At 44.9% G+C, this 24,247-nt stretch overlaps 2 protein-coding genes and 2 non-coding genes across 4 annotated transcripts; 1 reads left to right on the forward strand and 3 right to left on the reverse strand.

Moving 5' to 3' along the window:
* Positions 1–6,637: 6,637 nt before the first annotated feature.
* Positions 6,638–10,048, forward strand: LOC107289661 (zinc finger protein 239). The gene is made up of 2 exons (XM_015818454.2): positions 6,638–6,750; positions 8,922–10,048. Exons 1-2 carry the CDS (start codon positions 6,717–6,719, stop codon positions 10,046–10,048), a joined length of 1,161 nt encoding a protein of 386 aa, XP_015673940.1. The 5' UTR covers positions 6,638–6,716.
* A 1,323-nt stretch (positions 10,049–11,371) lies between these two features.
* On the reverse strand, positions 11,372–18,526 carry RPS17 (ribosomal protein S17). Its single transcript, XM_015818456.1, has 5 exons — positions 18,476–18,526; positions 16,602–16,753; positions 16,124–16,229; positions 12,887–12,952; positions 11,372–11,497 (listed from the first exon to the last, which is right to left on the reverse strand). The coding sequence occupies exons 1-5, from the start codon at positions 18,476–18,478 to the stop codon at positions 11,417–11,419; spliced, it is 408 nt and encodes a 135-aa protein (XP_015673942.1). The 5' UTR covers positions 18,479–18,526; the 3' UTR covers positions 11,372–11,416.
* Positions 14,454–14,588, reverse strand: LOC114922735. Its single transcript, XR_003810468.1, has one exon. It is a non-coding gene; the product is annotated as a small nucleolar RNA SNORA71 (small nucleolar RNA).
* On the reverse strand, positions 16,392–16,522 carry LOC114922736. Its single transcript, XR_003810469.1, has one exon. It is a non-coding gene; the product is annotated as a small nucleolar RNA SNORA71 (small nucleolar RNA).
* Positions 18,527–24,247: the final 5,721 nt, after the last annotated feature.

The raw sequence follows: 24,247 nt of genomic DNA on the forward strand, positions 1-24,247 counted from the left end.
GTTAAGTCTCCGCCGCCACACAGAAGAGATGTTGACTGGGCACGTATTACCGACATCATCCCATCTCCTGGAAGAAACCAAAGGTAATACGTGTTTATGTGTTATCTCAGGAACTGTGTTGAGTTTTAGGAGAGCCGTGAATATGAGCCAGTTGCCAAGTATCTGAATTTGATCACGTGACCCTGAGGATGCTGCAATGGTTATAAGTGTGAGAAATGGTTGTAAGTCACTGTTTTCAGTGCCATTGTAACCTTGAACAGTCACTAAATCAACCGTTGTACATCAAGGACTAACTCTACCAGATTCTGTTAATACAGCCTTACGATAAAGTAGAATTAGTTCATATTGTTGTGTTTACTTGTCTGGTGTCATGGTTCCGACAGATGAAACTCTTTCAAAGAACTTCCGAAGCGTTGTTTACCGTAAAGAATCTTTATTTTGAGTAGCATAACATCGGCACTGCATAATCGAAGCCAAAAACTGAATTCTCCTCCCCTGGGCACATAGTATCAAAGCACAATTCCCTCCTCCAATTAACAGTCATAAATCACATTCCCCAATTAGCTTGAAGGTCTCCTGTTCTCCAGCCCGCCAATTCTTTATCAGCTCTGGGCTCAATAACCTTGATTCTCACCCTAAGTTTAATGTTATGTCTAGTTGGACTCTTGTTCACATCCTCCCTCCCAGCATCATCTAACTCTAAAAGCGAAAGGGAAAATGATGGCTACATTGCCATCTGTTGTCAATGCAAAACATCCGATGTTAGCAGCGTTGATACCTGGTTTGCAATGGTTGTGAGAAGTGTGAGAAATGATCACGAGTCACTTTTTTCAATGCCGTTTTAACTTCAAGTGGTCACTAAATGAACTGTTGTAAGCCGAGGACCACCTGTACTTGATGTTGAAAATACAGTAAACCCATCTTCGAACTCCTGGAAACAACTGGAGATCTATCTTTGCCTGGAAGGCCTGTAAAAGTTGATTTCTAGGTTCAGCGGAGGAAAGGCAACAGGTGGAAAAGCAACCTGTTCATCCTTACCTTGTAGGATGGACGTTCCATCGCCTTCGTGTTTCATCCACCTTCGTAGGGCACTCTGCCGGGCATCCGAGGAAGTCTTGAATGGTTCCGGAAAGGTGGGGCCCGACTCTGTATACTGAAACATAGAACGAAAAGGGAATGTCAACCGTCCCAACTTGCTCAATTAGAAAAGAAAGACTCTCGAATCCATGATTAATGAAAGCACACTTTACTAAAGTCAAGTGGTTACAGAGAGGCAAAGCCGGATCTGAGATTTTCTTGCTCAAAGTATACCGTTCACTTTCCCCTTATTTCCACCCTTGGTTATCTCTACGCGTCCAGTTGAATCCACACAAATTGTATGGGTAACAGTCCGTCTTTTTCGGTTTCTCTCCTACTATCCTCCCTCGTTATCCTACCCCACAGTTCCTCACCGCCCATTGCCTACGACAGACTGGCAGCAAGCAAAGCATGGCATAGCACAGGGGTCTTCAAACTTGGCCCTTTTATGACTTGTGGACTTCAACACCCAGAATTCCTCAGCCAGGCACAATCCTCTGATGGTTTTGGACTTAACACACCTGCCTTTTCTAACCTGCCTGGTCTGTGTGTGTGAATGGTAATGCCAGGTTGCCTGTTTATATGGATTGGGGCAGGGGTCTTCAAGCTGGGCCCTTTTATGACTTGTGGACTTCAACTCCCAGAATTCCTCAGCCAGGCACATGTGCCTGGCTGAGGAATTCTGGGAGTTGAAGTCCACAAGTCATAAAAGGGCCCAGTTTCAAGACCCCTGGCATAGCAGGATGGCAGTCCTGACAGGCGAAACGGTTAGGAACTCCATCCCATGTACACACACACACACACACACACGATGACCAGAAAGCTCCGAGCAATTGAGAAGACCAAACATTTTACCTGATGTTGTTCTTGTTTCTTGTCTTCGGCCTGAGTCAAGAGGAAAATTTCAGCCAGGGCTACAGCTTGGGAACTGGTCTCGGCTCCACATTCCCGGACCCACCTCTGCATCTCCGGAGGAATGACGGCCAGGAATTGCTCAAGGATGAGCATGTCCAAAATCTGGTTCTTGGTATGCTGCTCTGGTCTCAGCCACAGATGGCAGAGATCGTGCAGCCGCTTACAGACCTCTCGGGGTCCCTTGGCCTCCTGGTAGTGGAGCTGCCGGAAACACTGGCGATGGACCTCAGGGTGCAGGTCCCAGTTTTCTCCACCGCTCCCTGACTTGATGGTCTCAGGGTCCCTCCCAGTTTCTGGGCCAGCTGCTGGTGGCTCATCCATCCTTGAGATGTTCTCCTGGCTGGGCAGACGGTCTTCCTGGGCTGCCAGTTTCAGCCACGAGGGCAAGGATGCCTCTGATTGATGATGGCCACCAGGTTCTGCAAAGTCAAGACCAAGGTAGTGTCATTGCAAAGTTCTTCAAGGACAGGAAGCATTTTCCCAACTCCGTGTGGGCGAGTATCAGAGAATGACAGGAAATTCCCGCTGAATTAGCCTCCCTTTTAACAGCATTTTTTATCTTTTCATTTATTTATTAGGTACGTCACACAGCACTCATTCCCAAGGAGTTTGGAGTAAAGGGTCCTTGGCAGTGGGAGACAACAAGGCAAACTCTCGGACCATTATTTTGTAAAACAGGATTGTCCAACCCTGGCAACTTTTAAGACTTGCGGACTTCAACTCCCAGAATTCCCCAGCCAGCATCCTCCAAAATATGATCCAGTTTTAGTAGGGAGGTTTTGCCTAGTCCAAAACTACACAAACTTCCCATCTGCCTTCAGAAAGTGATTTCAGCCCCCTTTTTCCTCTAAACAAGATGACAGACAGTCCTTGATTCACAACCATCCATTAGTGACCGTGTGAAGTTAAAATGGCAGAGAAAAAAGTGACTTTATGACTGTGGTTTACACTTGCGACCGTTGCAGCATCCCAGTGGTCACGTGATCCAAATTCAGAGGGTTGGCAACTGACTCGTATTTATGACGGTTGCAGTGTGCCAGGGACACCTGGTCACCTTTTGTGACCTTCTGACAAGCGCAAAGTCAGTGGGGAAGCCGGATTCACTGAACACCCGTTACTAAGTGAATAAACGCCTGGCTTAGCAACAGAAATGGGCTCGGTTGTGGTGGTAAATTGAGGATACCTGTACTTTTCTGCAGGATCCAAGAGGGTCTACAGTGGGCTGTCCTGGACAGAAGGGCTGCAAAAAGAATGGCAGCCCAATTCCCACCCCCTCCCCAAAGAAGAGAAACATCCTCTGGGGTTTTTCACCTTCCAAGGAACATCCGCTCTTTCAAGAGCCCCCCCACCCCACCCCCACCCCCAGCACTACAGAGAGGGGATGCAACACCCGATGCAAGGGGGGGGATTGCAACACCCGATGCAAGGGGGGGGGATTGCAACACCCGATGCAAGGGGGGGGATTGCAACACCCGATGCAAGGGGGCGCCCCCCTACGCGTGGCAGGAGAACAGAAGAAGGGCTCCCGTGCTTGCATTCATTGTTTTCTCTCTCTCTCTCTCGTTGAACAATACCTGGATGCTGACCACCCACCCTCCTCTGGCTTTGCAGAAAGACGGGAGGAAGCGCCAGGACAGGCAGACGAGGACCCCTCCCCACCAGCAGACCCCGCCCTGCCCTTTTTGTGTGGCTGCTTTGTAAAGGGGGGGGTCGGCTTGAGCCTGGGAATCCCACCCCGTCGTCTCTGCAGCTCCGGGACGCCCCTCTCTGCCAAGCCAGGGTGCAAGGGCTGCAAACTCACCCAATTCCCCCAAGGGGGTCCGCCATGCAAAGCTCGGAGGAGGTGGGGGGGGAAGGCCACGCCCCCCTTTTCCCCCACCCCCACTGGAAAAGGCGGAGCAGGAAGAGTCCCGGGCGGGAGGACCGCTTGCAAGGGAAGGACGCCCCCCCGCCCCGTCTTCCTGCCCCAATTCGCTTCCTCTCTAGGAGCTTGGCTCGTTTCATTTAACCCTTGCAAAGCCACGAGGAGGGATCTCCCCCCCCCTTCCACCCCTCCCCGCCGCCCTTTTGCAAGCAGCGCAGGATGCAGGCGAAAACATCTGGGCACCGCTGGGCGGGCTGGCGGGCGCGGCCAGACTGCAGCGGATGCAATAGAAATGGCGAAAGCATGCAAAGTTGCAACGCCGCCCCCCCCGGGTGCATCCTCTGCTTCTCATCAGGGGGCAATGAAAAGCCTCCCCCCCCCAGCAAGATATATTCCCCCCCCTCCCCCGCTGCAAGGGGGCGCCTTGCCTCGAAAGCGCGAGCGAGGCGTCGCTGCGGCCCAGCCACCGAAGGGTTAAAACCAGCGACGGCTGAATTCCTAGAGAGGAAGAGAAATTTTAAAACAAGGAAACAGGAAGAAGAAAGGAAACAGGCTCCTCCCAGAAGAGGGCGGGGTGCAGCCGCTTCTGCAGGATGGGAGTCTGCTGCGGGTGAGCCCCGAGGCTTTTGGGGAGCAGGGCGGCCTGGCGCTGCAGGGGAGGGCCGGGAGGGCGGCCCAGGAGGTGGAGGAGACCTCCAGGCTGGAACCCTTGCGGGGAATAGACGGGGGAGGGGGGCAGAGGGGCTTTTCAGGTTAGTCCTGTATTTTTTCCAATAGAAAATCATGGTTTTGGTTGGTATGGTGGGGGGAGGAAGCGTGGAGGGGGGAGAAGTGTGTGGGGGGGTGCGCGTGGCCTTGAAACGTGGACAGAAAAGCCTGCTCCGTCCCGCCCCCCCCATTTCCACTTTGCATAGCAATTTTAATGGATGCTGTTCATGGAGGTTTAAATCAGGCGTCTCCCACCGTGGCCACTTTAAGACTTGTGGACTTCAGCTCCCAGAATTCCTTAGCCATGATGGCTGGCTGGGGAATTCTGGGAGTTGAAGTCCACCGGTCTTAAAAGTGGCCATGGTGGGACACTCCCCCATTTTTTAAATCAGGGAGCTTCAAACTTGGTCCTTTTATGACTTGTGGACTTCAACTCCCAGAATTCCCCAGCCAGCCATCATGGCTAAGGAATTCTGGGAGTTGGAGTCCACAAATCATAAAAGGGCGAAGTTTGAAGACCCCTGAATTAAATTGTACAGAAGAGAATCTGCTGTTTCTCCCGAAGCAGTGTTGTGTGTTACTGATGCGTATTTTGTATACAAGCCAGTGAGCAAGTTCCTTTTTCTTTTTAGAATCACTTGTGTTTTGAGAAAGTCATGCGTGCTGTGGAGAAGTGGATTTTGCTGAATCTTGAGCAGAGTTCTTTAGCAGTCTAGTCATGGAAGACAATTGTGCGGTTGTGAAGCCTTTCGGTAAGTTTTCTGTTTTGAGTTTTCAGAATCAATGCTTTGCACAGTCTCTGTTTCGTGACCTCGTATCAAGATCATGTGAAGTATTAATACCACTTTACAAGGCCTTGGTAAGGCCACACTTGGAATACTGCATCCAGTTTTGGTCACCACGATGTAAAAAAGACGTTGAGACTCTAGAAAGAGTACAGAGAAGAGCAACAAAGATGATTAGGGGACTGGAGGCTAAAACATATAAGGAAAGGTTGCTAGAATTGGGTATGTCTAGTTTAATGAAGAGAAGGACGAGGGGGGACATGATAGCAGTGTTCCAATATCTCAGGGGCTGCCCCAAAGAAAAGGGAGTCAAGCTATTCTCCAAAGCCCCTAAAGGCAGGACAAGAAGCAACAGATGGAAACTAATCAAGGAGAGAAGCAACCTAGAACTGAGGAGAAACTTCCTGACCGTTAGAACAATTAACCAGTGGAACAACCTGCCTCCAGAAGCTGTGAATGCTCCAACACTGGAAGTTTTTAAGAAGAGACTGGACAGCCATTTGTCTGAAATGGTATAGGGTGTCCTGCCTGAGCAGGGAGTTCGACTAGATGACCTCCAAGGTCCCTTCCAACTACTATTACTTTTCTTTTTTTTTCTTCTCCTCCTCCTCCTCCTCCTCTTCATCATCATCATTTCTTCTGGTGTACCAAAAGATTATATGGCTTGTTTTTGCTATTAATGCAATTCTCCAGTCATTGTTACAGTAATTGAATGTCAGCCCCAAGTATTAAAAGCACAATGGATGCAGTGATTTATCAATGAGCATTAGATTATGGAACCGTTAGGAAAGAGTAAGAATTAACCTGAAATCCTAGAACTTGAGATTTAAGTAGCATCTTTTCTGAAACTTTAAGTGTCTGCCNCCCCCCCCCCCCCATTTCCACTTTGCATAGCAATTTTAATGGATGATGTTCATGGAGGTTTAAATCAGGCGTCTCCCACCGTGGTCACTTTAAGACCTGTGGACTCCAACTCCCAGAATTTCTTAGCCATGATGGCTGGCTGGAGAATTCTGGGAGTTGAAGTTCACTGGTCTTAAAAGTGGCCACGGTGGGACACTCCCCCATCATGGCTAAGGAATTCTGGGAGTTGGAGTCCACAACGTGCCTGGCTGAGGAATTCTGGGAGTTGAAGTCCACAAATCATAAAAGGGCGAAGTTTGAAGACCCCTGAATTAAATCGTACAGAAGAGAATCTGATGTTTCTCCCGAAGCAGTGTTGTGTGTTACTGATGTGTATTTTGTATACAAGTCAGTGAGCAAGTTCCTTTTTCTTTTTAGAATCATTTACATTTTGAGAAAGTCATGCGTGCTGTGGAGAAGTGGATTTTGCTGAATCTTGAGCAGAGTTCTTTAGCAGTCTAGTCATGGAAGACAATTGTGCGGTTGTGAAGCCTTTCGGTAAGTTTTCAGTTTTGAGTTTTCAGAATCAGAATGCTTTGCACAATCTGTTTCGTGACCTCGTATCAAGATCATGTGAAGTATTAATACCACTTTACAAGGCCTTGGTAAGGCCACACCTGGAATACTGCATCCAGTTTTGGTCACCACGATGTAAAAAAAGATGCTGAGACTCTAGAAAGAGTACAGAAAAGAGCAACAAAGATGATTAGGGGACTGGAGGATAAAACATATAAGGAACGGTTGCTGGAATTGGGTATGTTTGGTTTAACGAAGAGAAGGACGAGGGGGGACATGATAGCAGTGTTCCAATATCTCAGGGGCTGCCCCAAAGAAGAGGGAGTCAAGCTATTCTCCAAAGCGCCTGGAAGCAGGACAAGAAGCAACGGATGGAAACCAATCAAGGAGAGAAGCAACCTAGAACTAAGGAGAAACTTTCTGACAGTGAGAACAATTAACCAGTGGAACAACCTGCCTCCAGAAGCGGTGAATACTCCAACACTGGAAGTTTTTAAGAAGAGACTGGACAGCCATTTGTCTGAAATGGTATAGGGTGTCCTGCCTGAGCAGGGAGTTCGACTAGATGACCTCCAAGGTCCCTTCCAACTACTACTACTACTACTACTACTACTTTTCTTTTTTTTTCTTCTCCTCCTCCTCCTCCTCCTCCTCCTCCTCCTCCTCCTCTTCATCATCATCATTTCTTCTGGTGTACCAAAAGATTATATGGCTTGGCTAATTAAAACATTTGTTTTTGCTATTAATGCAATTCTCCAGTCATTGTTACAGTAATTGAATGTCAGCCCCAAGTATTAAAAGCACAATGGATGCAGTGATTTATCAATGAGCATTAGATTATGGAACCGTTAGGAAAGAGTAAGAATTAACCTGAAATCCTAGAACTTGAGATTTAAGTAGCATCTTTTCTGAAACTTTAAGTGTCTGCCTTTTAATAAAATGTGCTTGTTTGCAACTGTCATAAATACATGCCAGTTGCATGCAGCTGAATTTTGATCACCTGACCGTGAGGATGCAGCAACAGTCGTTAAGTATTAAAACTAGACTTGTCATATTTTTGAGTGCCATTGTAATGTTGAAGGGCCAGTATATAAATGCTTGTTAGTCAAAGACAACCTTTATGTCTCTTCTATAATCCCATGGAATCTTAAAACTGTTGGAATAATGCTCCTTATCACCTATAAAAGGACAGAGAATGAGAATGAAGGAATGAATTACCCAAAAATGGTGCCACAAGGAAGAATTCCTGCTCCATAATTTTTGTTATTAAAAGAGTAAAAAAAAATGAGGAGACACTGTAAAAATTTGTCTTGCCAAAACCTAAAAACTCAGTCGGATTGATTAGTGTGGCATCTAAAATCATTCTGATGGTGTCGCAAAATAGTGACCACTTATCTCTGAAATAAAAAGGAAGATATAGTGGAAATCTCAAATGGTAGAGATCTCACCTGTGGAGATGGTTACCAGCATCAAATTCCTGGGTGTACAGTTAACCAGTAGGCTGGCTTGGTCACTCAACAGCGAGACACTGGTGAAGCGGGCACAGCAGCACCTGCATTTTCTGCGTCGCATGGGGAAAGCACATCTTCCTTCCTCTGTCCTGACCACTTTCTACAGAGGGATGATCAAGAGCATCCTGTCATACAGCATCACGGTCTGGTTTGGAAGCATCCCTGCTTCAGACAGGAAGGCTGTGCAGAGAGTGGTGAGGACAGCTGAAAAGATCATTGGAAATTCCCTCCCTTCCATCCAGGACATGGCATATAAGTGTTGCTTGAGCAGGGTCTGCAAGATTGTCTGGGACACAACACATCCTCTTCACGACCTGTTCTCGTTACCTTCTAGGCTTCGTGGTATCTAAAGCAGAAGATCCAAATTCAGTCAGTTTCGTTCCATGCAGTATTAACCTTGTGAACTCTCCAGCTTCCTTCTTCCATTATATATTCAAGATAGACAGGGTTTAATATTTATATGTTATGTATACGTAGGGGTGCGGGTCTATACATGTTGTGTTATGTATGTGTTCACTTTTAAGAGTAGGCAACTAAATTCATTTTTGATGCGTGTCGTGCCCACAGTAAAAAAAAATGACAATAAAGGTAATCTTATCTTGGTAGACAAACTAAAAAATATTATTTTCCTGTTTTCATTAGACGTTAGCAGTTCAGAGATGGAGAATAAAGAAGAATCGTGTGTTTTGGGTGCAGCAAAGAAGGGAGATAAGGAAAGGGAGCTGCCGCAGAGAAGGAAAACGAAATCAAACCAGATGAGGAATAAAGCACCTCCCTCTCTGATCGGGGATCACCCTGGTCAGCTTGATAGTCTGGAAAAAACCGATAAAGGAGACGAAAAGCATACCTTCCTTCAGCGCCAGAAAAGCTTCCATTCGGACTCGAACCTCATCGCTCATTGCACCAGTTACATCAAGGAGCAGCCGTTCAAATGCGAGAAGTGTGGAAGGAGCTTCAGCCTGAATGCGCACCTCAGCGCCCATCGGCGGATTCACACGGAGGAGAAAGCCTTCAAGTGCTCCCAGTGCAGCAAAAGCTTCAGCGTGATCGCCGGCCTCACCAGTCACCAGAGAAGCCACACGGGCGAGAAGCCCTACAAATGCTCGGAGTGCGGGAAAAGCTACAGTTCCAGCACCAGCATGGCTTATCACCAAAGGACGCACCGCGGGGAGAAACCTTACAAGTGCTTGGAGTGCGGGATTGGCTTCAGTCTGAGCACCAGCCTCATCTCCCACCAGCGGATTCACACGGGCGAGAAGCCCTACAAATGCCTGGAGTGCGGGAAGAGCTTCCGGGTGAGCACCAGCCTCACCTCCCACCAGCGGATTCACACGGGCGAGAAGCCCTACAAGTGCTTGGAGTGCGGCAAGAGCTTTTGCGTGAGCACAAACCTCACGTACCACCAGAGGACGCACACGGGGGAGAAGCCCTACAAGTGTCTGGAGTGCGGGATTGGCTTCTGCCTGAGCACCAGCCTCACCTACCACGAAAGGATTCACACGGGAGAGAAGCCCTACAAATGCCTGGAGTGCCAGATGAGCTTCCGGCGGAGTTCGGATCTCAACACCCACCAGAGGATTCACACGGGGGAGAAACCGTACCAGTGCATGGTGTGTGGGAAGAGCTTCCGGGTCAGCTCCAGCCTCACTTCCCATCAGAGAACGCACACGGGGGAGAAACCGTATACCTGCTTGCAGTGTGGGAAGAGCTTCAGCAGAAGCACGCACCTGAACGCTCATCAAAGAACCCACAGGGCGGCAGCTGTGTGAATACTTAGTCTGAAAGCAAATCTCATTGAGGGATTCGCTCAAGGGACACACACACACACCGATTAGAATGTGGGACAAGATTAATTTGTAGTGGACCAAGTGGAACATATTAATGTTCTGGAACTACAATAAGAAACCTATTTCCTTTTCATCTTCTTTGTCCGGTTGTCTTAGTACCTAACTTTTGTGTCTCCCCCACTTTCGTTCTGTAAATGTGGAAACTGGGTTAAAACTTTGCATAACTTCAGTGCTGAACTGTTATACAAGTGACAAATAAAATCTTTAGTATTGTCCATTGTTCCTCAAATATATGTTGAAACTTACTTATTCTGTCTCCAGAGAATGTAACGGTCACCACCATCCTCTTTGGGGTGAGAGTAAATGGTTGAGGATGGGGGGAGAGGAGTCAGGGCCTGTCACATGAAATACCGCTTGCCTTAACTTCTAGAATGCAAGGCCACTGCAGAGAAGTCCAGAAATTAAAATCTGCACATCTGGGGCCAAATAAGAAAGTCCTAATGTAAGACTAAAGAGATGTTACTTTAATCTCCACTAAGACTATGTATTAATCTCTGATAAGATCCTACCTGTTAGAGATCTATAGGTAGATGTTTGACAGTTTGTCTGGATGAATGATGAGAAACGGCACATATTTTTGAGAGGCTGGGGATACAGCAGTCTTCCCCATGACCTCTAAAAATCATGGATGAACCGTGCTAGATCTAACCCTAACTGTGCTAGATTAATAAAGTCAGGTTGTTCCTATCTTCAAAAAGGGTGAAAAAAGAATTGGTGTTGGGCAAAATTCTTTAATAAATCCTTAAGCAGTTAGAGTGCCTTTAATACTAAAACATCTTGCTTGAGAGGAGTGTTTCTCAAGAATAAATTGACAGTCCTATGATTACAATTTTATAATCTTTTTATGGCCTTTGGTCATGGGAATGCAACAGACACTGCAGTTCTTTATTTTGCAAAGCATTTGATAAAGCCTGGGTGTCCAATCTTGGCAACCCTAAAACTTGGTGGACTTCAATTCCCAGAATTCCCCAGCCAGCATGCAAAAAGCAGCTGAGAGCCTTGGGGGGGGGGGATCCTAAAATGTATATTCTAAATTCCAATGAATAGGATTTGTTTGGTTGTGGCCAGCTGCATTATTTAAATCTAACGAATACAGATTTAATCAACACATCAAAGTTAACACAAACGCTGCATAGCAGATACAGGAATGCAACCAAATTCTTACTCTGGAGAGTACATGGAGAGTCGGTGTATACAACACTTACCTAGAAGATGCAGGTATTTGAAATGATACAAGACAAGGTGTTGTTTCTATGTATTTATTGTAAAAGTGACGACATGGAAATGGCTTTAGATGGCACCTCTTGGAGTTTTGAAGTTCATCCCTACGGTGGGCTGTGTGACCTGCAGATTGGAGAGGCTGCCAAAGTCCTGCGAATAGAAGAGAGCCAAGATACACTAAGCAGATCCCTGGGCAAGAGCTGAAAAGGAGATCTTTTCACTCAGGCTAAATTATCTACGTGAAAACATCTTGGAGGCTCAATTTCCTTGGTATGCAAAAACAAATGAAAGCTTTTAGCAATCATGCATTCACCAAGTATTCTAGTGATTTGCCAAGAGGTTAGGATTGCTTTATTCCCTGTATATAATAATAATAATAATTAATAATTAATAATAATAAAGTTGGAAGGGACCTTGGAGGTCATCAAGTCCAACCCCCTGCTCAGGCAGGTAACCCTATACCATATCGGACAAATGGCTGTCCAGTTTCTTCTTAAAAACCTCCAGTGTTGGAGCATTCACTGCTTCTGGAGGCAGCTTGTTCCACTGGTTAATTGTTCTAACTGTCAGGAAGTTTCTCCTTAGTTCTAGGTTGCTTCTCTCCTTGATTAGTTCCCATCCGTTGCTTCTTGTCCTGCCTTTAGGGGCTTTGGAGAATAGCTTGACTCCCTTTTCTTTGGGGCAGCCCCTGAGATACTGGAACACTGCTATCATGTCCCCCCTTGTCCTTCTCTTCATTAAACTAGACATACCCAATTCCAGCAACCATTCCTTGTATGTTTTAGCCTCCAGTCCCCTAATCATCTTTGTTGCTCTTCTCTGTACTCTTTCTAGAGTCTCAACATCTTTTTTACATTGTGGTGACCAAAACTGGATGCAATATTCCAAGTGTGGCCTTACCAAGGCCTTGTAAAGTGGTATTAATACTTCACGTGATCTTGATTCTATCCCTCTGATAATGCAGCCTAGCACTGTGTTGGCTTTTTTGGCAGCTGCAGCACACTGCTGGCTCAAATTTAAATGATTGTCCACTAGGACTTCAAGATCCCTCTCACAGTTACTACTATTGAGCAAGGTACCCCCCTATACTATACCTGTACAGTGCATCTGCCTGGCTTTTAAACACATCACATAAAAGTGCCCCCCCCCAAATCTTTCAGAACTGCTACCAGGTGGGCTGACTTTGGGGGGGAGGGGAGGGCATCTTCATGCCTTGATTCCCGATGACTGCCTGGATAAGTTCATGCAGTTTTATTGGCAACCTTTTCAGAAGTGGTTTGCCATTTCCTTCTTCCTAAGTTTCGAAGGGAGGGACTGGCCTGAAGTTATCCAGCTGGTTTTATGCCTAAGGTAGAACTAGAACTCACAGTCTCCCACTTTATAGCCTGGTGCCTTTAACCACCTCAGCACACTGACTCTCCTGGCTATTTTATTTTCACTTAACCTTCAGACTCTCATACTTAACAGCCAATTTAAAAATCAAAACAAAACGGCCACTTAGCTATAGAAAAGCAATTTTGTGGGCACCCATCCACTCACCAGCAACTTCAACATTTCCTTGGTATCTGGATCCACTTCAATGATCTCCTGATCCAGGGCAGAGACCTGAGGAAGAAAGAGGCAACGTTTGACGGTTATAACAGAGGGCCGAGAATTGAGTCAAAACACAGCAATTGTGCAATGTATACATTATCATAAGCCCCCTTCTTACAGGCAGCCTGAGATTGTCGGCAAGGTGCTTCAAGAAACATGAGCAAGGAGTTACAAGCATCAGCCAAAACTATATGCAAATACGAACATGGCACGTTTACCGACAGCAGTCTTCCCTAACCTGTTGCCCTCCAAATATTCTGGGGACCATTTCCAAGAACATCAGTTTGGCACCAACAGTCCTGATGGACGGGAATGATAAGGCCCCTAATGCTAAAACATCTGGAAGAGGGCAAAATGTTGAGGAAGGCTGACACAGATACACCAGAATAAATCTGTTCTCCATAAAAACTACTGTTAAAGAGTGAAGCACTGGGCATCAGATACAAATAAATCCTCAGTGAGATTATATATTCATTTGAGCTATCCTTTATTCTCAGATATTCTAACCTGTAAAGCTTTAAGAACAAAATGTACCTACAGATAGTAACTGCAAATACTTTCTAATAATTCTGGAACCCCGAATTTAGAAACTTAATAGAATAGCCTTTCCCCCAGTGACTGAAATTGGAGTCTCAAGAGAACATGCAAAATATCTCCCATGAAAGCTGCTCAAAAGGTAATTTTCTGCCCACATTTGCCAAACCAGATTGCAAACACAAAGCATTATGACTCTTCTCCTCCCACTTATATACTATTACAGGGAAAAAAAATGACCTTCAACTTTTATTCACTCAAGAACAGTAAAAGGAAAAAAAACCAAACAGCAGATTAAAAACAGAAACTTCAGTTAGACTTCATCTCCTAAATATATCCAAGGAATTGTATCAGGACAGCAGTGTATTCAGGTAGGTAAATAATCAAAAATATCTTCCAGCACCAGAAAACATCTCCTAACTTTATTCTAAAATTATGTATTGACCTAAATTATAGTTGTTTTTTTGGTTTTACTTCCTGTCATTTTTGTTCACTACCCTAATTTTAATCTGAACAAAACCAGAGTAATTTTACCCATTTGGCTAATTTGGGCTATTTCGTATAGGGCTAAACTACTACAGCTTTAAATACTCAGGGTCCTACTAGAGCAAGCCTGTTACTTTGTCAATCGGGGGTCTCCAAACTTGGCAACTTTTAAGACTTGTGGACTTCAACTCCCAGAATTCCCCAGCCAGCCATGCTGGCTGGGGAATTCTGGGAGTTGAAGTCCACAAGTCTTAAAGTTGCCAAGATTGGAGACCCTTGTTGTAAATCACCACAACAGAAAGAAATCAAGACTATATGAGCAATATTTTACATATATTTCTGTCAAGAGACAAGCCACTCAGAAAGACAACGGCATCGTTTTAGGACAGAATATAGTACGTTAATGAGGGAAAAAAGCAATCAAAACTACTGTGATTAAGGCTTCCAAAATCAAGTGCGAAGTCTCAGACGCTATGGGGCTGAATTAAAACCGTGTCTGAAAAGCTCAGGGTCTGAAGGAGATGGGAAGAGGCTCCACAGACACGGGAAATGCCTTCAGGCTTTCTCTGCCTGCACTATCAATGACGAGGCCACAGGCAGAAGGCCACCATCACTTTCGAACGCAGGCTCGGTTCATCTGGGGAAGCCAACTTCTGCGCCACAGGGAGTCTCTGACTTACGACCACAGTGAGCCCCAAATTTCAGTGGCTAAGGGAAGACATTTGTTAAGCGAATTTTGCCACCTTTTATGACCTTTCTTGCCAAAGTTGTTAAGTGAACGACTGCAATTGTTTTGTTCTGTCCCAGCCTACGTGAGTCCTTGTGAAGCTCACAAGGGGAAACCCCTCTTCCAACAAGCAGGCTGGAACCGCAGGAAAAAAACCAATCCCTTTTTATTATTCACAGACCTGAGTCAATGTCCAAGGCAAACACAGTTCACAGAAACACAACACAAACGGTTGCCTTCGGCAAACAGCACCTCCCACACCTTCCCTTTTATAATTCAGCCAAGACATGGCTTCCTAATGCCTTCTCCTTTGCCTTTGGAGCCGCCCCATTGCATTCCTCTGTCCTACTCTTTTCTTGTGCATCTGACATTTGTCCCAGCTGTTCTTCATCACTGTCCAACTCAGGCTCCCAGCACAGCTGTGTCTCAGCCTGACCGTGAGTAGAGGGGCCAGGCTCCTCGTCCGACTGTGAGTCTTGGAGCTCCTCAGAGCCTTCCTCTCACTCTGTCACTCCAGGCCCCTCCTCCTCCTCCTCTGATTCCTCAGACTCAGCTGCCGGGTCCACTGGCTGGCGAGGAATCACAACATTGTTGTTAGTGACCCGGTCGTTAAGTGAATCTGGCTTCCCCATTGACTTTGCTTGTCAGAAGGTCGCAAAAGGGGATAGCGTGACTCTGGGATGCTGCGACTGTCGTAAATATGAATCAGTGGCCAAGTGTCTGAATTTTGATCACCTGACCATGGGGATGGTGTAACAGTCGTGAGAAAAATGGTTATAAGTCCCCTTTTTTGCATGCCGCTGTGACTCTGAATGGTCACTAAACAAATTGTAATTAAGTCGAGGGCTACCTGTATTCCCTGACCTAATGCTAGGCCCCATTCACACAGGCAACCACAGTAACACTCCTACGAGAACAAGTTCCTAAAATGTATTTGGTTCATGTGTCGTTCTTCTGACGCTTTAAAGCAGGGGTGTCAAACTTGCAACATCACGTGACGTATCATGACTTTTTCCCCATTGCCGGCAATGGGGTGGGTGCGGTTTTGCTATGATGCCTCTGGCCCATGGGCCGGCAGTTTGATACCCCTGCGTTAAAAGTCACACCTTTGCCTTACAGATGACAAGTAAAGTTTGTCAACTTCAAGGCAGCGGAGTGATTCTGAGCCCAGACAGATCCTAAACTGAACACGTTGCTCCTAAATCCACATTAGTTTTTATTAATTCTCAGTAGTGATTTAAATCCCAATTTATTGACCAGAAAAAAAGTTTTATTAGGTAAGATTACAGATAACCCAGAAACTACGTTTTGCTACGATGACTTATATATTTCAGGGAAAATTCTTGGCATGCCAGTTTTACTGGAGCTAAATATGCTTTTACTTAAATTTAAGACATGAATGCTCTACGAAGCTCATCCTGAGATATAAAACTTACCTCTGGGACGTAGTTATCCCTTCTTTCTCTTTCCTCTTCTTGTAGTTTGATGGAGATACCTCTGACTGGCCCTCTTTGAATGCGTTTCATCAGATGGGTGACATACCTGTGGAGAAGCACAGGGGGGTCTAGTATATTTCACTGTGATTTCTCTCCCCCTAAACACAATCAGGCATTCAAGCGAAAATCTCAATAAGCTCTGAACTGACTCAGAGCCTTAATGTTTCAAGCATAGAAAAATGCCAAATCAAGACCCAGTTTTTAGTAATGTCTGAAAAGCTCAGGGTTTGGTAGGAAGTAAATTAATCCCCCAAACACGGGAAATGCTGTCAAGAATGCTTTTCCTGCACTATCAATGACCAGGCCACCAACAAGACCAAAATCACTTTCGATGCAGGTTCTGCTAATGAGCAAAAATCAAGATTTAGAATGACCGCGTGACAACTTTGCAGGGAGTCACATCAGCAAGCTTGCCTACCCAGCGATTTTGTTCCGCAGTTTCTTGCTGGGGATGATGGCGATCTCCTCACACACTCGCTTGTTTGTGTGGAAGTCATTTCCAAGGCGAGTGTAATATTTTTCAATGATCACCCGGGCTGCTTTTTTCACCGTCTTCGTACGGACACGTCCCTAAGAAGATCCAAAGAAACAAATACATCAGCCAGTTAAGGAATTAAGCCTTTTGAATGTTTGCAAACACCCGAGAAATTTGAAACTGGGGACGACCCAACCCTCCAGCCTGCATCTCCCCTTGAAAAGTACTTGGGACCGAAAAGCCTCAGAAATTCTGCTTTCCTGGATGACAAGCTGGACTATAGTTTCTTTCTTAAGAAACTCTGCAATTTTTAGGAAAACAAAGTATCTTTTTCTAAAGATTTATGGGTTTCGATCCCCACCTGTCTGTACCTGATGACAGAGTTCACACATTGCACTACATCATGACAGTCTTGGATAGCGTTTGCCTTAATATGTAAGCAGTTACAAACTACAGTTTATGAGGCTGAATGAAGCAACACCTGACCTCAAAGTGTACAGTAGGGAAAGTGAGAAAGAAACAGTTAAGAATTCTGCTGCTTTTATCCCCCAATCCTTTGCTCACTAAGCCTCAGCAACAGTTCCTAGGTACTCCTGGATAAGAATGATGAGAGCCATTGAAAACCAGTGCCCACTAGATCTAATTCCATTCTATGTCCAGAGGATGATATGATTGATGGCATTGAATGTCCTCAAGATAAGCTGCATTCCTGCTTTTCAGCTGCTGGCACAAGTTGACTTGTAAATTGACCAAAATAGTCTCAGTCCCAAATCCTGGTCAAAAGTCCAGGATTTGAGCTGTTCTCAAACAATTTCCCCCCAGAAATGCTTGAGAGTGGTCCTTAATTATATAGATTTCATAGGTCAAGAGAAAGATTTTAAGAGTTTTTTTAATTGCCTTATAATTAAAATTATAATTTTTCCACATACCCACACTTTCACAATTTCTATGCTGAAAAAAATACAAAACAATAGAATAAGTGTTTGAACTTAATCAAAACTCATGAATGTCTTTATTAATAGGCTGGGAAGAACTTGAGACTGTAGAACAGGGGTTCTTCAGACTTGGCCCTTTTATGACTTTGTGGACTTCAACTCCCAGAATTCCTCAGCCAGGCACGCTGGCTGAGGAATTCTGGGAGTTGAAGTCCACAAAGTCATAAAAGGGCCAAGTTTGAAGACCCCCTGCCCCAATCCATATAAACAGACAACCTGGCATTACCATTCACACACACAGACCAGGCAGGCTAGAAAAGGCAGGTGTGTTAAGTCCAAAACCATCAGAGGGTTATTATTTTCCCTCGCCCCCCCCCTCCGCAGGTGAAATTCCCCCTGGCAAGCCTACAGCGCTGACTATCCTCCCATGCAGACGCATCACTTTGATGGGAGGGAATCTTTACCTGTGGGATCTCTGCCTGCCAGGCAGCTTTTCAAGCAGCAAGGCGGGGAGGGGGGGGGGGAGGAGGCAGGCAGGTGAGCCCCATCCCCAACGACGCTTCTTTTCCTCCCCCAAAACTGGGGGGGGGGCGGAGGACCCCCGGCCCTTTCGCTTCCACAGCCCCTGATTGGATCCCGTCAAGCCCTTGGAAGCTTCCAGAGCCCGCCCGGCCTAGCTGTTCCCCCGCAGCCTCCATTCCCGTAGCCATTTCTACGGCGGGAAGAAATCCCCCCCGGAAGAGGCCAGGCCGGCCGTCAGGATCGATTCTACCGAGGGGCCCACCGACCCTTCTCCCGGACGCTACCGAGACCGCCCCGCATTTCCCTCCCGGCGCCGCCGCCGCCACGGATGGCCCCGGATTGCTTCGTCCCCTCTCTCACCATCTTGGCAGCTCCCGGACGGAAAGGGAGCAAAGGCTCTTGGGAAAGGAACTAGAAAGGTCGGTCTAGCAGAGGAAGCAAGCGAAGCGGAATTGCGCCTTTCGTGGCGGCCCCTAGCGGCCCGGAGGACCGCCGTACAAGCACAGAATCTAATGGGTTTGGATAAACTCTTGGATATATTTTGATTTTTAGATAGAAAGGTAGCACTGACGGGCTTCTGGCATTCAAGAAAGGGGCAGAGAGTTCTCCTTGCAAGGAAAAAATAAAAGAATAAGTAAAATAAAAGGGCCTTACCTTATTGTCCTCCAGGGAATATCACCACTGTGGGCGTACTGCCCAACCATGTTCATCCTAATCCCTTGATGGAAGAATTTCAGTGCAAAAATACCATATTTTATGAGCTCCGGATAAAGATTTTATCATATAGCAATATTCTCTTTCTTTGGAGGGGTGGAAGAGGAGGAAGAATGAGGTTGTGCAATGCTTTTTCTACAATTTAACATAGGAGCTTCAGGGCTACATCCATAATACAACAAAATTCATCATCAAAAAAAGCTGACAGCCTTACTAAGCAATCTACTGATAAGCTTCAGATAAGCTGGGATGCCAAATTTCCAGGGCCATCCCAGAAATGCATAAGACCTGGAGAGAAACCTACTTATGGAGTAGCTATACAAAAATATTAAACAAACCATCAAATTATATATGTAAGATAGCATCTTCTTTCAACTAATATGTATGTAAGTTACATTTTCATGGTGAAGAATAGTTTTAGAGAAGAATATAATGGGATTATTGGTAGTGAAAATAGAATATCCAAGTGTGACAATACGTCCAGAAATACAACTGTATTAGGTTACTAAAGAAAATCTAACCAGGTGTTTTTCATTATATCTGGTTCAGCTCTCCAACCCATTTTTTTTAAATATTTCTCCCTCAATGTTGAAGGTTCCTACTCCAAATTATTTCTAATATGTTTTCTCTATGACTTTCATTTCTCTGAATGGAAGAACAATACTGATAGGAGAGTTTTAAAGCTGTAAAAATATTTCTGCTACATTTTTCCCATTGACTTCGAAAAAGAAAAGGAATTATTGTGACTTTTAAAGATTTTTACTGGTTTTATATTGACTGTTTTATTTATTGTTGTGCACCGTCCAGAGTCCCCTTTGGGGGAGATGGGCAACTATATAAATTTGATTAATAAATAAATTTCCAGGCAGAAAATGGGACTTAATATTGTGTGAAATCTATAAAGAGCTCGTTTTTAAACTGGTATTTCTGCAAAACTGCAAAAGTTATGCGGTTACTGGAGTCTTAAAACTATCTGGATAGCCAAAACATGACAATGCAACTTGTCTCAGGCTGAAAAACACACAGTTACAACCGAATGCATTAGCCTTGCCTATATGTCAACACAATAAACGTTCCCCTGCATTCGACATTTGATCTTAACCAAAGGCCGAGCAAATGTATTGATCGGACTGCATCAAGAGGACAGCTATTTTGTTTGAGAAAAAGATATATACTGATGCCACAGAAATAAAAGATATTCCCAGGGGGGTCCTTTCAAACTATTATCACAAGTGAAGTCTAAACAACCAGATCATTTTCATGCACAGAGTACGCTGCTCAGTTTAGCTATCAGGCCAAATTGTATTTAATTCACCCAAGACCTAAAATAATAAAAATATTACACTTAGTTCATTCAGATCTGGAAGGTGCATCAAATGCTGTAATTGGAACTTAAAATACGAGTAGTCCTCAACTTACAAACATAATTGAGCCCAAAATTTCAGTTGCTAAGTGAGGCACTTGCTAAGTGAGTTTGCCCCATTTTATGACCTTACCACAGTTAAAAGAGAATCAGTTGCAGTTGTTAGTAATCTGACTTCCCCATTGACTTTGCTCATCAGGTCACATGACCCCAGGACACTGCAACCGTCATAAATACGAGCCAGTTGCCAAGCGTCCGAATTCTAATCACGTGACCAGGGGGATGCTGCAACGGACATAAGTGTGGAAAACGGTCATGTTACTTTCTTCTGTGCCAGGGTCTTTCTGTAATGGGTGAATCAATTATTTAGTTATAATTTTGATTTTTATGGCCACATTTGTGCACTACTTTGGGCAGCTTACAAGCATGAAAAATATGTTAATAGGCTGCATTAACAGAGGGATAGAATCAAGATCACGTGAAGTGTTAATACCACTTTACAAGGCCTTGGTAAGGCACATTTGGAATAAGGCATCCAGTTTTGGTCGCCACGATGTAAAAAAGATGCTGAGACTCTAGAAAGAGTAGAGAGAAGAGCAACAAAGATGATCAGGGGACTGGAGGCTAAAACATACAAGGAACGGTTGCTGGAATTGGGTATGTCTAGTTTAATGAAGAGAAGGACGAGGGGGGACATGATAGCAGTGTTCCAATATCTCAGGGGCTGCCACAAAGAAGAGGGAGTCAAGCTATTCTCCAAAGCGCTTGAAGGCAGGACAAGAAGCAACTGGTGGAAACTAATCAAGGAGAGAAGCATCCTAGAACTAAGGAGAAACTTCCTGACAGTGAGAACAATTAACCAGTGGAACAACCTGCCTCCAGAAGCAGTGAATGCTCCAACACTGGAAGTTTTTTAAGCGACTGGACAGCCATTTGTCTGAAGTGGTATAGGGTTTCCTGCCTGAGCAGGGGGGTGGACTAGATGACTTCCAAGGTCCCTTCCAACATCATCATCATTATCATTATCATTATTATTATTATTATTATTATTATTATTATTATTATTATTATTATTATTATTATTATTATTATTATTATTATTATTACTATTATGGCCATGCCAGGGGGAAATGTCTGTAATTAGTACATTGCAACAAGGGCTTTCATAACACCCTGTTCCAGAAGTCAGGTTTTCACAGCCGTCTTGAAATTACGTGCTCTGGATCATGGAAGATCTCAAGAAAAATGCTCTTTTGGAGAAGTCACTGGATTCTTGGAATATTGGTTTATGCATTCATAATCTCTGTACTATTTCCACTGGGATAATCTCTTAAGTTCCTTATCCTGGAATTCTGACGTTACCTGGTTTCATCCATGATTTATATGTTCTTCTGATGGAAATGTGGCGATACTTCTTCGAAAAAGGGGATGATAATTGCATTTTTAAGCAGCTGGCCATCGAGAATTTGAATGGCCTGAGAAAGGGGTTAGGCATACTAATGAGGGACTTTTCTTGCAGATTTGGTTTTTATTAATTAAACAAATATATATGGTTTCTCAACTCACATCCAGTGACTTGTTTTCACATCGTGTTGACAAAATCTGAAAAACAGACTTCTGCCTTACAACAGCTGGTCAACTTATAACCATGTTTTTAATGACCAGTTACAACAGCACAGAAAAAACTAATGGACAACTAGTCTTTGCACTTACAATTCCCAGTCACGGCATCAAGATTTGTGTGCTCGGCAACCGACATTCAGGACAATTGCGGTCCCAGAGTCATGTGGTTGCTATTTGCAACTTCTCAATTGGCTTGACAAGCAGTCAAGGGGAAGCCGGATTTGACGTGATTTGCTTACTAATCAGGGCAAAAGAGGTCATAAAATTGGGCAAGAATCACTTAATCGCCCTGCTTAGAAATGGGAAAGACCTGTAACAGAAGCTAAATGGATCCAACATGGAATTTGTTTGTATTTCTTGTTTCTTAATCAAATTCTGCTTCAAGTACTGTGTTACTGCAAAGTTTGATCTTGTACCAGGAACAAAGTTATACAAGGTTCCTCCGCAGATGCGCCTATGGAGCGTGCCAGCCACTTACCTCCAATGTAACTCCATTCCAGTCTCCAATATCCGCACGTTGCTGCCAGCAAACGCAGCTGTCCTTGGCCTGTTCGATTGTAAAGTTCTTTTTAGCTCTATGTTTAGCCCCTGAATGGCCCACCTCTGTTCTTTGCACCATTCCCACCTGCTTTTAAATGAAATGATCCCACGAACAGGATTCCTTCCCAATTGGGCCAGAATGCAGTAAAAAGTAATTTGATAATACAACTGTCAAGACTACTAACATCGGATGTTCTTGCTTGCCATATATGAAGAAGCAAACATGTTTTATTTAACCTGCATGTCACTTCTAGAGTTAAAGTCAGACAATGTTAGAATAGCGGGTGGGAAAGTATGTACTCGGGGGATAGTTAGCCACAACATTTTAGTACAGTATCTCCAAGGTCAGCTGTAACCAGAGGAGTTACAGGAGGAAAAGTTCACACTTCAAACGAATTGGAGAACGTGATTGATGACTGTAAAATGAAGGAGTGAGTTATGCTTTGTTACGGGTGATTGGGGGTGGGAGGATTCAGTTTTTGGCTTCATTATGTATGTGCCGAAGCTATGTAGCACTAAACGGATTCTTTAAGGTAAACAAAGCCTCAAAGTTCTTTGAAAAGCTGCTTCTTTTGGAACCATGACAACAACTGGTTATGTGTATGCATTCTGAGTTTTGTTTGTACCAGCAATGCAAGGGTGACGGTAAACTCCTATTTTTTTATGGTGTTCCAACAAACCAAGTTTGGAATCTTTGGGAGGCCTGTGCATTCACCAATCCAGATGTTTGTTTCCTTCTCTATACTGTTCATAGACCAGTATAGACCAGCATAGATTGCTGACTGGGGAATTTCTGAGAGTTTAAGTCCAAATATCTGAAAGTGATCATGGTTGAGAAAGACTAGCACACACACACACATCCAGGTTAGACAATGTGGGTAGGATAGATAAGCACAGCTCCCTGCAATGTTGAGGTTGTGTTGCCCACAGTTGGTACCAGCCCCCTCCAATTTAGGAGCATGTACACACAAACACAAGAATGCATACTTGTCTTCCCGTCATTCTTGGTTTCTGGACAAGTCCTTGAAGTTTTCTTGATAACATTTTAGAAGTGGTTTGCCCTTGCCTCTTTCCTAGGGCTGAGAGGCCATGACCGGCCCAAGGTCACCCAGCTGGCTTTGTACCCAAGACAGGACTGGGACTCATGCCTTTAACCACCACACAAACTGACACTCTCCCATTGTTGTTGTTGTTAATTGCAAAGTCGTGTCCGACCCATCGCGACCCCATGGACAACGTTCCTCCAGGCTTTCCTGTCCTCTACCATCTTCTGGAGTCCATTTAAGTTCACGCCTACTGCTTCAGTGACTCCATCCAGCCACCTCATTCTCTGTCGTCCCCTTCTTCTCTTGCCCTCCATCTTTCCCAGCATCAAGCACTTCTCCAGTGAGTCCTTCCTTCTCATTAGGTGGCCAAAGTCCTTGAGTTTCAACTTTAGGATCTGGCCTTCTAAAGAGCAGTCAGGGTTGATCTCCTTTAGGACTGACCGGTTTGATCGCCTTGCAGTCCAGGGGACTCGCAGGAGTCTTCTCCAGCACCATAGTTCAAAGGCCTCAATTCTTTGGCGCTCAGCCTTTCTTATGGTCCAACTTTCACATCCATACATTGCAACTGGGAAAACCATGGCCTTGACTTTACGCACTTTTGTTGGCAAGGTGATGTTTCTCCCATTACAGACACACAAAATATGGTTTTCCAGACCAAATTTGGTGGGGAGATGGAGACTGTGGGAGTGTTAAGGCTGGGAATGGACGTCCTTTGTTTATCGGAGGCCTCCTGCCTCCTTCCCCATCGTTAAACCTCCAAAAGCAGCCTGGGAAACGCCAGGCCTTTCTGGAGATTTGGCCAGCAAGTGAGCAGAGCATCTTCACCCCTTAAAAACAGCGTCCATT

Source organism: Protobothrops mucrosquamatus, unplaced genomic scaffold (assembly GCF_001527695.2).
Source record: "Protobothrops mucrosquamatus isolate PMUCROS unplaced genomic scaffold, P.Mucros_1.0 scaffold741, whole genome shotgun sequence".
In the NCBI taxonomy this organism is placed as follows: domain Eukaryota; kingdom Metazoa; phylum Chordata; class Lepidosauria; order Squamata; family Viperidae; genus Protobothrops; species Protobothrops mucrosquamatus.

Coding starts and splice junctions, on each gene's coding strand:
- RPS17 (XM_015818456.1), bottom strand. Junction 16,230..16,601: donor CTGCGGAACAAAATCGCTGG/GTAGGCAAGCTT, acceptor GCTTCTCCACAG/GTATGTCACCCATCTGATGA. Junction 12,953..16,123: donor GGGATAACTACGTCCCAGAG/GTAAGTTTTATA, acceptor TTTCTTCCTCAG/GTCTCTGCCCTGGATCAGGA.
- LOC107289661 (XM_015818454.2), top strand. CDS start 6,717: ATGGAAGACAATTGTGCGGTTGTGAAGCCTTTCG. Junction 6,751..8,921: donor TGCGGTTGTGAAGCCTTTCG/GTAAGTTTTCAG, acceptor TGTTTTCATTAG/ACGTTAGCAGTTCAGAGATG.